The sequence below is a fragment of the Delphinus delphis genome, chromosome 19 (genome assembly GCF_949987515.2).
Source record: "Delphinus delphis chromosome 19, mDelDel1.2, whole genome shotgun sequence".
NCBI classification, from domain to species: domain Eukaryota; kingdom Metazoa; phylum Chordata; class Mammalia; order Artiodactyla; family Delphinidae; genus Delphinus; species Delphinus delphis.
Genome location: NC_082701.1, coordinates 27,704,917 through 27,716,822, shown reverse-complemented (window position 1 = coordinate 27,716,822; position 11,906 = coordinate 27,704,917). Strand labels below are relative to the sequence as shown.

Genomic DNA, 11,906 nt, shown 5'->3' with positions numbered 1-11,906 from the left:
GCTTCTCCTCCTGGAATTGACCTCCATCCACATGGCCTTTCTAGCTAGAAACAATGTACCACCTTCACTTCCTCCCCTTCCCTTCCTTTCTCATCTCCCACTTCTGTCACCAAAAACTGTCAACTTTACCTTAGTCTCACAAATTCACTCCTCCCCCATTCATGCACAGCTTCATTGCATTTGTATATACCCTAAGGGTAACAAATACTAAAGGCTAAAAGGATCAAAAGGTGATAGAAAGGAAGTGAAGAAGGCCAGTGTGTAAGGCAACCGGGAGGGTGGGGACTGTGGTGAACTGGAAAGAGTATCAGTGAAACCTGAGCCCCATGTGTGTCTCAGCCCCAGCCAGGTGTGGTCATTTGAGAAGACAGGTCCAAGTGTGGCCCGTTTTTTAAACTGCTGTTGTTTATAATGTGAAATGTACCAAGTTAATATTGGCAACTGACTTTCTTTATAAAAATGTTTTAAACAGGTAGACCACCACAAGGGGCAAACAAAACACATCAGTGGTCTGAATTCAGCACATGGGCTGCCAATTTTGCACCACAGGTTTGAACCAACATCCTAGCTAAGACTTTTTTTTTAATTTTTAAAAATTGAAATACAGTTGATTTACAATATCATGTTAGTTTCAGGTATACAGCACAGTGGTTCAGTTATACATATGTATGCTATTCTTCAGATTCTCTTCCCTTATATCTTATTACATAATATTGAGTATAGTTCCTAGCTAAGACTATTAATATGGTTACTTCTTTGGTCTCCTGCCTCTACTCTCTCTCACTTCTGTGCACTTTGCCTGATAACCGAGTCACACCAGCTCATTCCTGGCATCTCCCTTCTCACTGTCCCCCAGCTAACTTTCCCACGAGATCAAGGGCAGACGATTTAGGCAGGCGCCAGAGTTATCACTCTCTGACTTACCCCAGGCCCGTTCCACTCCCACCTGTGCTCTTCCCTGGCAAACACATCAGTGCCTGTGTTACCTCCCCTGAGGTCTTCCCCAGGCACCTGTGTCACCCCGTTGTAATGTCTATTTACATGTATCTCCACCCAGACTGATGGTCCTTGACACAGTGACCACCTTAGCCGAGTCAAACTGTATTAAGGATGTTTATTTCCTTGCCCCATTTATACATAATTAAGACCTGAGCATCCTTTTGACAGAGACAATTTCTTCCTTCCCCTCATTGGTCCCCCATGCCCTCAGGTACAAGTGCTCTGGGATCCAGGGCGAGCCGGCCCTCTGCCCCAGCTGGGTATTCTTGTGGGCAGCTCTCTGGAGTTTCTGGGGCTTCCTTAATCCTCTTTCTCTTGAGTTTTGGTTGTTGAGGAAGTTTCCTTAAAGAACCTGAAAAAGGGAAAGTCAGAGACAGTGCTGATGACATCACAAATAGTTAGAGAATCTCAGTCTGTAACATGTGGGGGGCATGGTAAGGACTCAAAGGAAGGACAACAAAATCTTATCTTGCTTCCAACCTATGTCCCTTACTCTTTTCTCACAGAAACCCTGTGGGGTAGGGAGATGGTATCCCTCCAATTTACAGTTGGGGGATCTCACACAGGCACAGAGTAAGGAAATGGGCTGCTGTTCAAAGCCTAATCCAAGCTAGGGGTACAGTCGGGACTAGACCTCTGGCTTCCGACTCTGATTCCTCCCCACTCCTCTCTCTAGTTTCACAGCCCAATTCCCAGTACTTTGTTGCTGGGTTGTTTGCAAACACCGTTGCCATCTTTTTCCTTAAGAACTGACTCATGAACATGGTGCCCAAGAAACACCGTGCAGGTCACTTTTAACTGCACGATAGACTTGGTGATTCACTCAGTCATGGTGGCTCTACCAGGTGATATGTGTTCTCTCATGTAACACAATGTGAAAAACACAGCCTCGTCTGTAACATATCCCAGCCAAAAACATGTTTAACATGAATTCATCGAGACTCATGACCTACAATCCTGCTCCTGGATAGAAGAACAAGCTTCAAAGATACCAAAAGGCAGTAATAAGAAAAAAGCAGAAATTGGAACATTCTGCAAAATAGCCTGATCTCTTCAACAGGCCAGGGTGTAAAAAAGGGGACTCGGTTAGGTTAAAAGAGGCTTAAGAGACATAACCAGGTGAAACACAGGGTTTGGGAAACCAGTGCAAAAGATGTCTTTGCTGGGAAAATTTGAAAGTGGAGTATTTAATTCAACAATTAGATGAAATGAAGATGTTAACATGGAAGGTTTCTATAACTGAAAAAAGCAAGTTCAAATCAAAATCCTATATACGGCATGGTCTCATTTTTGTTTAATACAGGTATTTATATACATAAAAAAATCTGGAAAGTGCTAACTGGATGACAATGTTTATATTTTCTTATTTTTTGCTGATCTGAATTATCTAATTTTCTAGGATATGCTTATGCCTGTAATAAAATGTTATTTTAAGAATTACAATTTCAAGCCCAATTTCTTATCCCGCCATCCAAGCCTTTTTCCTGTTACACGCCAGCCTGCACCTCTGCAATGTGCTCGGCCATTCACCCCTGAGCCCAGCCTGTCTACTCACTGCCCCCTCACCTCCACACACACGTCCCTCCCACCTCTTTCCCCTTCCCCCTCCCTCTCCTTATTCCTTTCTTTAAATCCTGTCCCAAACCTACCTCCTCCAGACCTACGCTTTACCCTGTATTCTGAGATTGTGCATTTGTAGGAGGGGGATAATAATGCCCATCTCATCAGGATGCTGCAGGGTTTGGGTGAAATTAAGAGATACAAAGCTCTTGGTACAGGGAGACGCTGGCCCAAAAGCCTGCATCTCACTATCCTCACCTGATTCATGGACAGCTTGGCCTAGATCATTTTTTAAAATCAAGTAATTAATTTTATTTATTTGGTTGTATCAGGTCTTAGTTGCGGCAGGCAGGCTTCTTAGTTGCGGCTCTCTGGCTCCTTAGTTGTGGCACGTGAACTCTTAGTTGTGGCATGCATGTGGGATCTAGTTCCCTGACCAGGGATCGAACCTGGGCCCCCTGCATTGGGAGCACGGAGTCTTAACCACTGCGCCACGAGGGAAGTCCCTGACCTACATCATATTAATAATGGACTGGCCTTCATTCCACTGTATGTTTTACTTCCTCAATTTAAACAGTAGGCACTGGGACCACGGGCCCCTGCAGAGCCCAGGCAGAGTTCTGGGTCTCGGTAGCTGCCTGACCTGGGCCCTCTGTACCTGACCCATCCTCATTCCTGCCCTCCCACTTGGTCCAAGTGACTGGTGGACTGTGACTGGTGAAGATGCCCTGAGGGCTGCCCCAGCCAGCCTGGCCTTCAGAGGAACACCTGGGTCCAGTTTAGGACCATGCTCTGCGGTCCTAGGCTACCATTTGCCTTCATCTTCTCCCCCAGGAGCTAAGCAAAAAGCCAGTTCCAGAAGGGTGAGAGGTAGGTGGCCCAACACCTCTCTGCACCTCAGTGCACAGGAGGGGCCTTCATAGGTTCCAACCTTGGCTGGGGTCCCTCTCACTGAAGAGTCTCTGTCCCCTAATCCCACACCCTCTGTCCAGAGAGCCAGGCCACGCAGTCACTGCAGAGGCCAAGGCTGCCGGGAAGTCGGTTCCCAGGCCAGCTGGCTGGACGGCCTCCTCCCTGGTGGAATGAACCCCTCCTCTGCCCATACCCTGCCCAAAGCTGAGGGGACATTCTGCTGCTGCTTGGACACTTCCCGGGAGTCCCTGCTCTTAGCCTCTGGAAACATCTCTGCTCTGCTTCTGGTTGTATGGGAAAGTGCTTTGTTTACATGTTAACTGAAAAAGGCATGTTTCCTGAGACCTCCGGGTTGGGGGGTTGGGATGAAACAGAACAGTGAAGGGAACACACCTAAATGTTAATAGTCATACCTGTGGGTGATGGGTAATTTTCCTCTCTTCTATTTTATACTATCTGTACATTTCAAACTTTCTATAATGAGCATACCTGCGGGGAAAGGGGGAAAAAGAGAAAAGAAAGAGCGGAGAGGGGGAAGGAAAATGGACAGAAAGAGAAATGCAGGGATGGGACTTCCCTGGTGGCACAGTGGTTAAGAATCCGCCTGCCAGTGCAGGAGACACGGGTTCGAGCCCTGGTCCAGGAAGATCCCACATGCCACGGAGCAGCTAAGCCCGTGTGCCACAACTACTGAGCCTGCACCCTAAAGCCCATGAGCCACAACTACTGAGCCCACGTGCCACAACTACTGAAGCCCACACGCACCTAGAGCCCATGCTCCACAGCAAGAGAAGCCATCGCAATGAGAAGTCCGTGCGCGGCAACGAAGACCCAACACAGCCAACAATAAATAAATAAATAAATGTAAATAAATAAATTTATTAAAAAAAAAGAAAACAGAAATGCAGGGATGGGGACTCCCCTGGTAGTCTAGTGGTTAAGACTCTGCGCTGTGAATGCAAGGGGCGCAGTTCGACCCCTGCTCTGGGAACTAGATCCCACATGCCACGTGGTGCGGCCAATAAATAAATAAATGAATAAGTAAAATAAATGAAGGGATGAAGAGAAGATGGGGAGGAGGGATGAAGACTATGTCAGGTGTTCCACGGGACACACAGGCCCCTCCTCCAGGCATTACCTCTCCTGCTGTGGCCCTCAGCTCTCAGCTCCCCGAGCAGGGAGACCTGGCGGCCCGGGGCATGCATCTTGGACAGCCTCTCCTTCATGGCACTGAGGTGACTGTGCAGCCCCCAGGCAGTGCAGAGCTTGGGCAGACTGTCCTCCTTGTTGGCAGGCAAGGAGCTCTCCGGGATGTCCAAAGGGTAGGCGGCTACCTGCAAGGGGGCCACAGTGTTGAGCAGAAGAGAGGGGCCCATGTGCCAGAGCCCCAGCCCTGCCCTTGTTAGGCAACAGCTTCGGCCGGACTGCACCTCACACCTGTGTAGCCAGAAGGATGGAGGGCCACAGATGGGGACCATGGGGACATTGAGACCAGGCTGCCAACTGTCCGTTCTTGGGTGTCTCTTTCCGTTGGGATATGTCCTTCATCTCTTTTTTGAGTATAGTGTGTTACGTGTTTATAATGAAACAGTGGTACTTGTTTTAAAGTCCTTTGCAAAATTAAAATTGAGAGCCTGAAAACATCTTTTGAAATTTTCCTGCTGCTGAAATCCAAGAATCACCAAAATGGCAGCTCCTTATATTCAGAAGGGGAATCACTGAATCCACTCATTCATGTTCAGAGGTAGAAATAAAGACCCAGAGAAAGAGAGGATTTGGTTAAGGCTGCACGGCTAGAGCAGTGGGTGGGGTGAGGTCAGGGCGGGGCTTTCCTTTGAACTAGATTATGTTTGAATCCAGTTCTTCCCTCCCACTTGCTATGTGGCTTGGGTCAAGTTACTTTACCTCATCACCTTCATTTACACACTGCGGACAATAATTCTAATTACCACTTAGGGTTACTTTTTTTTTTTTTTTTTTTTTTTGCGGTACGCAGGCCTCTCACTGTTGTGGCCTCTCCCGCTGCGGAGCAACAGGTTCCGGACGCGCAGGCCCAGCGGCCACGGCTCACGGGCGCAGCCGCCCCGCGGCATGTGGGATCCTCCCCGACCGGGGCACGAACCCGCGTCCCCTACATCGGCAGGCGGACTCCCAACCATTGCGCCACCAGGGAAGCCCTAGTGTTACTTTTGAAGATGACATGAGGGAACATAATGTGCCTGGTACCTAAAAACTGTTATCTGTGATTATTCTTTTGGATCAGTGGTTCCCAGAGTGTGCTCTATGAAATACTCTAACCTCACAGACCCCCTGAAAAGTGGGGTCCACTCAAAGTGCAAGAGAGAAACCAATGGATTCTAATGTAACCTAGTGAAAAGTTCATTGCTACAAATCTGAAAAGGCTACATACTGTATGATGCCAACTACATGGATATTCCAGAAAAGGAAAAACTATGGAGACAATAAAAAGATGAGTGATTGCCAGGCGTCTGGGGGAAGGAGGGAGGAATGAATAGGTGGAGCACGGGGGATTTTTAGGGCAATGAAACTATTCTGTTTGCTACTGTAATGGTGGATACATGTTATTGTACATTTGTCAAAACCTATAGAATGTGCAAAACAAAGAGTGCACCCTAATGTAAACTATGGACATTATTTTTTTAGTTAATAGTGTATCAATATTGGCTCATCAAAGATACAAATGTACCCCTCTAATGCAAGGTGCTAATAATAAGGAAGACAGAAAAGGGTGGGATATGGGAACTCTGTATTGGGTTGGCCAAAATGTTGGTTCGGGTTTTTCCGTAACATTATATGGAAAAAACCGAACTAACTTTTTGGCTAACCCTATACTTTATACTCAATTTTTCTGTAAACCTAAAACTGGTTTAAAAAAAAAAAATGTCTGGGACTTCCCTGGTGGCACAGTGGTTAAGAATCCGCCTACCAATGCAGGGGACACAGGTTCCGGGAAGATCCCACATGCCGCGGAGCAACTAAGCCTGTGCACCACAATTACTGAGCACACGTGCCACAAGTACTGAAGCCCGTGCGCCTAGAGCCTGAGCTCTGAAACAAGAGAAGCCACTGCAATGAGAAGCCCTCGCACCACAACAAAGAGTAGCCCCCGCTCGCAGCAACTGGAGAAAGCCCAAGCACAGGAGCGAACACCCAACAATGACGACCCGACGCAGCCAAAAATAAAATTAATTTAAAAAAAAATTTTTAATTCTATTTTAAAACATTCATCAATATGGTTTCAGATTCCACACTGCATTAAGTAACTGCCACTTTCTGAGTTTTGGTGTGGTAGCAAAGAGAACTATCCACGATTATCGGAAAACAGTAATAAAATGCTCCTCTCTTTTAACTATATATCTGTATGAGGCTGGGTTTTCTTCATGCACTTTAACCAAATCACTATATCATAAGAGATTGAGCAGAAGCAGATATGAGAATCCAACTGTCTTCTATTAAGCCAGACACTAAAGAGATCTGCAAAAATGTCAAACAATGCCACTCTTCTCTCTAAATCTTTTTGTTTTGGAAAATATAGTTAACGCTCATAAAAATTATGTTAATATATAATGGACTCCTTGTTTTTATTTTTAAATGAATCAGTAAATACATATTTTGAATTATTTCTTTAGTTTTAATTTCTAGTAGGGCAAATAAATATCAATAGATGTAACCTACAGGAATACAGGTTTTGGGGGGTTCCCAATGATTTTTAAGAGGGTAGAAGTGACCCAAGACCAAAATGTTTGAGAAGCACTGTTTTTGGACAAAGCCTGCCCAGGATCTTTTTTTTTTTTTTTTTAATTTTTTGGCCATGCCTCATGGCACATGAGATCTTAGTTCCCCGACCAAGGATCGAACCACACCCCCTGCATTGGAAGCTCGGAGTCTTAACAACTGGACCACCAGGGAAGTCCCTGCCCAGGAAGTTGTCCTCTGTCCTCTGTCCTCTGCAACAATCTCCAGTCTCCCCCAAGCTGGCTGTGCCTTTCTGCCTGGCCTCAATCATCCCTGCCCATGGCTCTCCAAGGACTGTGAACAGTCCCTGCCCCTGTTCACATCAGGGTGTGGGTGTGGAGGATGAATAAATATCTAGAACTTGAAGCTGAGTCTCTGCCCTCTTCAGCCCCTCTCTGTGCCCACCGCAGGGGCAGTGGCGTCTTCCTCAGGCAGTGAGTGTGGAAGGGACTGAGGGGTGCTGGCTATATCAGAGGGCCCTTCAGGGAATTCCCTGGTGGTCCCATGGTTAGGATTCCTGGCTTTCACTGCAGGGGGCGCCGGTTTGATCCCTGGTTGGGGAATTACGATCCCAAATGCCGCCCTTCAGTTGCAGGCCTCCCCTCACAATTTAAGAACACACCAACCAGCCCTCAGCTGGACCCTGGAGGAACCTCACCGGGAACTTGGCCGTCTGGCTGTTCTTGGTATACTTGTAGAGCCTGTAAAGCTGCTTCGCCTCCAGTTCTGAGAAGAGGGAGACAAATCTCCAGAGCTTCCTGCAGGGGAGAAGTCCAAGCCCAAGGCTGAGGGGGGCGGAGCACAGCCCCGCTCCCTCAGCGTTTGTCCTGTGGCCAGAACCACCCAGGGGGAAATGCTGCCTCCTCAGTGTTTGGTTGGGGACATGGAGTAATGGGGATTTGCCAGACCTTGGATACCCTGTATCAGTGAGGAGTCCCCCACACCACACAGCAGTTATTCGATCAGAGGCCATTCCCTCCGGGGTCAGGCGAGTCCTCTGTCCACTCAGTGCTGCCCAGAGTCGCAAGCAGACCCTGTTCTCCCCATCCCCCTTCACCATGCTCACTCCAGGATCCTGACTCTTTCACACTAAGATAAAGAACTAGGAGATTTTCACTAAGGTGTGACCTTGATTCTAGAGGGGTCGGCCCAGGAGTGAGTGTAGTGGTAAGGGTAGGGAGGCTGCCCTACTTCCTCCAGTGCTTGATTTCCCAGGCTCGGCAGTAGTGCTGCAGAAAGGTGTTGATGTGGTCCCCTAGGACCACCAGGCTCTGCTTCATGTACTTTAGCTTCTTCTCCTGGGGAAGGTCCCTCGGCGGGTGCAACCTTCGCAGGAACTTCTTCAGCGGCCTTAGACATTCTTTACACTTAGGAGGCAACAGGTGAAGTGAGGGGCCACAGGAAAAACAAGAGGCAGCTGGGCAGCCCCACAGAGCCAGCAGGTTGGCCCAGCTGCAACCCTTATGGCCCAGGAAGTGTTGAGGAGGCTCCCGTCAACCTCTTACCCCACTTCCTTCCCAAGAGTGTGTCAAGCGGGGCTGTGAACTATGAGTCTGAGGCCTGCCAACTACTGACCCAGGTCTCCTGACCTGTGGGGAACGGGGACAGGGTCCTGGGCTGGCCCCTTACTCACAATTTTGAAGGTGTCCTTGTCCAGGCCCTTGGCCTGGCACACAAGTGAGTCTCTGGCAGGGATGGTGCTCTCTAAGCGGGGTCCATCCGTCCCCTGCGAGGAGGCAGGGGCAGGAGTCAGCTGGGGGGCTTGGGCTACTGCTCCTGAGGGGCAGTGCTGGGCAACCACTGGTCCAGATGCCAGCCAAAGCCCTTCTCCGTTTTCCCAGTGACCTCGTCCTTGAGCCAGCACTCAGGTGAGTGAGCCCCAGGCAAAGAAAACCATCTCTGAGAATCCCAGCTTAGAAAACCTAGAACGCCCAACCCACTTCTTTTATAGTAATTGTAGCACGGTATACTAGCTAACTTTGCAAAGCACTTGATAAACATTAGCCCATTCTATTCTCCCACAGACTCTGTGAGGCTAGAAATCATTATTCCTGGTTACAGATGAGAGCACTAACGGCACCAAGAAGTTTAAGTAACTCCTTGGAGGGAATGATTAGGGATTCATTTACTCATTCATTCAGCACTTATTGAGTGCCTAAAAATCCCAGGCCCATGGGCTAATGGGCACTCAGAAAGCGTATGACGGTGATGGTGATGATGAGAAGGAACTTTCTGACAGCAAGCTGGGGCAAAAAAAAGCTGAAAATTAATAACGACGAAGTGACTGTGGAATAATACTTGAAGTCATAGCACAGGATTAGACTGACACGAGATTCACACCTGACCTTTCAAAAGCCTCTCAGAAAAGTGAGCATTAATTCCTGCCTGTGTTCAGGGGGCACAAGGAAGATCCAGGCCCAGACTCTGAAGGGATAGACCAGGGAAAGGGAGGGAGAAAGATGGAGAGGGAACGGGACACAGGCGCCTCCAGACCCGAGAGAGAGGGGACTCTGGCTGATCAATTCCATAAACACACCACACAAATCAGACAGACCTCACAGACCGTAACGCACGTGCACACGCACACACCCCCGAGCCTGTGTATCTTCATAAACAGCAATCATCTTGCCGAGAACCTTCCCATCATCTTGCCAGATATATATGTCCTCGATAAACATCTGTCTGAATGAATTAACCTTCTCTTGTTCTTTCAGTCTCTTGCCAACTCGTGTACCTCACCCTTTTTCTTTCTTCTCTCCTTCCTTGAGTTCATACTCTCTGCCTTCCCAAACCAGCCCCTCCAGGGCCCTCCTTTCCTCACTCCCTCACATCCCCAACCCCACTGCACCTTCTCTAGTGGCTGGTGCCCTTCACCCCCGTGTCCATCTAAGGCTTCCATCTCAACAGGTGTGCCGATGGGCTCCAGAGGTAGCACTCCTCAGCCCCCTCGGGCTTCTGACCTACTGCTTCTGGAACCTGAGTGTCTCAGGGAGTGGGCAGGTTGACACTCAGAACTCGGAGCAAAACCATGGCAACTGCCAACAGAGTGCCGTGCCCCTCCCCCTCCCCGACCCTCCCCCACCCCTTCCCCGGGTGACCAGCCTCTCCTTCAACTGGGACTGGCCTAGGGAAGTGAGCAGGTTGTGCCAGGTAGATCCCAGACTTTGTCAGAGTGCACAGCTGGACAGGAGGGGCTGGCACCCCTTCTCCCAAGAGAACTGTCAGATGCTGTCCATTTTGAACCCGGTTAAGGCATTTGAAGTCATTTTCCTGCGTGTGTACCATTCATGCCCCTTCAGTTTCAGCGTAGGCTTCCCGAGAGTGAGGACCAGGTTTTGTAACATCCCTTTCCCGACTGGGGACAATGGACTAGAGGGTATAGGGAGAAGGGAACACTGTAAATCTGTCCTGGGATAGATCTTCTCTTCCATCCACCGTAATCTCCAGGAAGGGAAGGAGCCCGTTGTGTTGGGTGGTGGTGGTGTTTCTAGAGAGGTGTACAGAAATACTAGCCACCGTATATTATCTCAATTAACGCTCACAACAGTCTTCCCCGGGGTAGGTCCCAGCAGTGATCCGTATTCATAGAAGACTAGCTGAGACGCACAGAGGTCCCGTAAATTGCCTTGGGTCCGCTGCCAGTAGGTGGGGCGCGAGGGTCTGGGTCAGATTCCGACCGCCCTGGCTTTTCCCTCCTGCGTCGCCCTCGGGAGGATCAAAGGTCGCGGGGAGGTCCTCGGAGGCTCTCGGGGGCGCGGGTCCAAGCCGCCCCCTCATCCCTACCGCGGTCCCGGTGGCCGCTCAGGGCGCACAGCGGGTCGGGGCGCTGGTAAGACCGTGCGGCCTCAGTTCCCTCACCTGACCCGCATCTTCTTCCTTGGATCGCGGAACTTCCTCTTCTGGCCCTTGCCTTTCTGTCCTCTGGGTCTGGGTCCTGTTTTCCCCACTCCGTTTGGCCCTCTACCTCCCCTGCCTTCGCGGGCACTGGGTCGGACGGCCGTCGGCCAACCCAGCCCGGGCTGAGGCTGCGGCACGGTCCTCCCACGTCTCCCTCTCGCCATCTGGCAGCAGTAGCCGCGTTTGACAGGGGCATTTAGCTCCTGACGTTCCTAGGGGACAAGGTGGCTTTGCCTCCAAACTGGAGCACCAATTCAAGATTATTTTGCGGCTGTTAAGAAGGATAATTACACTGGCAAGAGTGAGGGGAAAGGAGCTCTTTTACAAACTTCTATAGGGAGTAATAATTAGTAAAAAAAAATAATAATAATTTAAAATGTTAAATATGCATTCCCTTTTTTTTTTTTTTTTTTTTTTGGCGGTACGCGGGCCTCTCACTGTTGTGGCCTCGCCCGTTGCGGAGCAACAGGCTCCGGACGCGTAGGCTCAGCGGCCATGGCTCACGGGCCCAGCCGCTCCGCGGCATGTGGGATCTTCCCGGACTGGGGCACGAACCCGTGTCCCCTGTATCAGCAGGCAGACTCTCAATCACTGTGCCACCAGGGAAGCCCTGATTCCATTTTTTTTTTTTTTTTAATTTTTTGTGGTAAGCGGGCCTCTCACTGTTGTGGCCTCTCCCGTTGCGGAGCACAGGCTCCGGACGACGCGCAGGCTCAGCGGCCATGGCTCATGGGCCCAGCTGCTCTGCGGCATGTGGGATCTTCCCGGACCGGGGCACGAAC

The 11,906-nt window shown here is 49.6% G+C and overlaps 1 protein-coding gene across 1 annotated transcript; it reads right to left on the bottom strand.

Annotated features, from left to right (window-relative positions):
• Positions 1–1,187: 1,187 nt before the first annotated feature.
• Positions 1,188–10,192, bottom strand: CHCT1 (CHD1 helical C-terminal domain containing 1). The gene is given in 7 exon segments (XM_059996630.1): positions 1,188–1,351; positions 4,610–4,805; positions 7,886–7,985; positions 8,419–8,594; positions 8,861–8,931; positions 9,526–9,549; positions 10,066–10,192. Coding segments are annotated over 7 exon segments (792 nt in total). The 5' UTR covers positions 10,127–10,192.
• Positions 10,193–11,906: the final 1,714 nt, after the last annotated feature.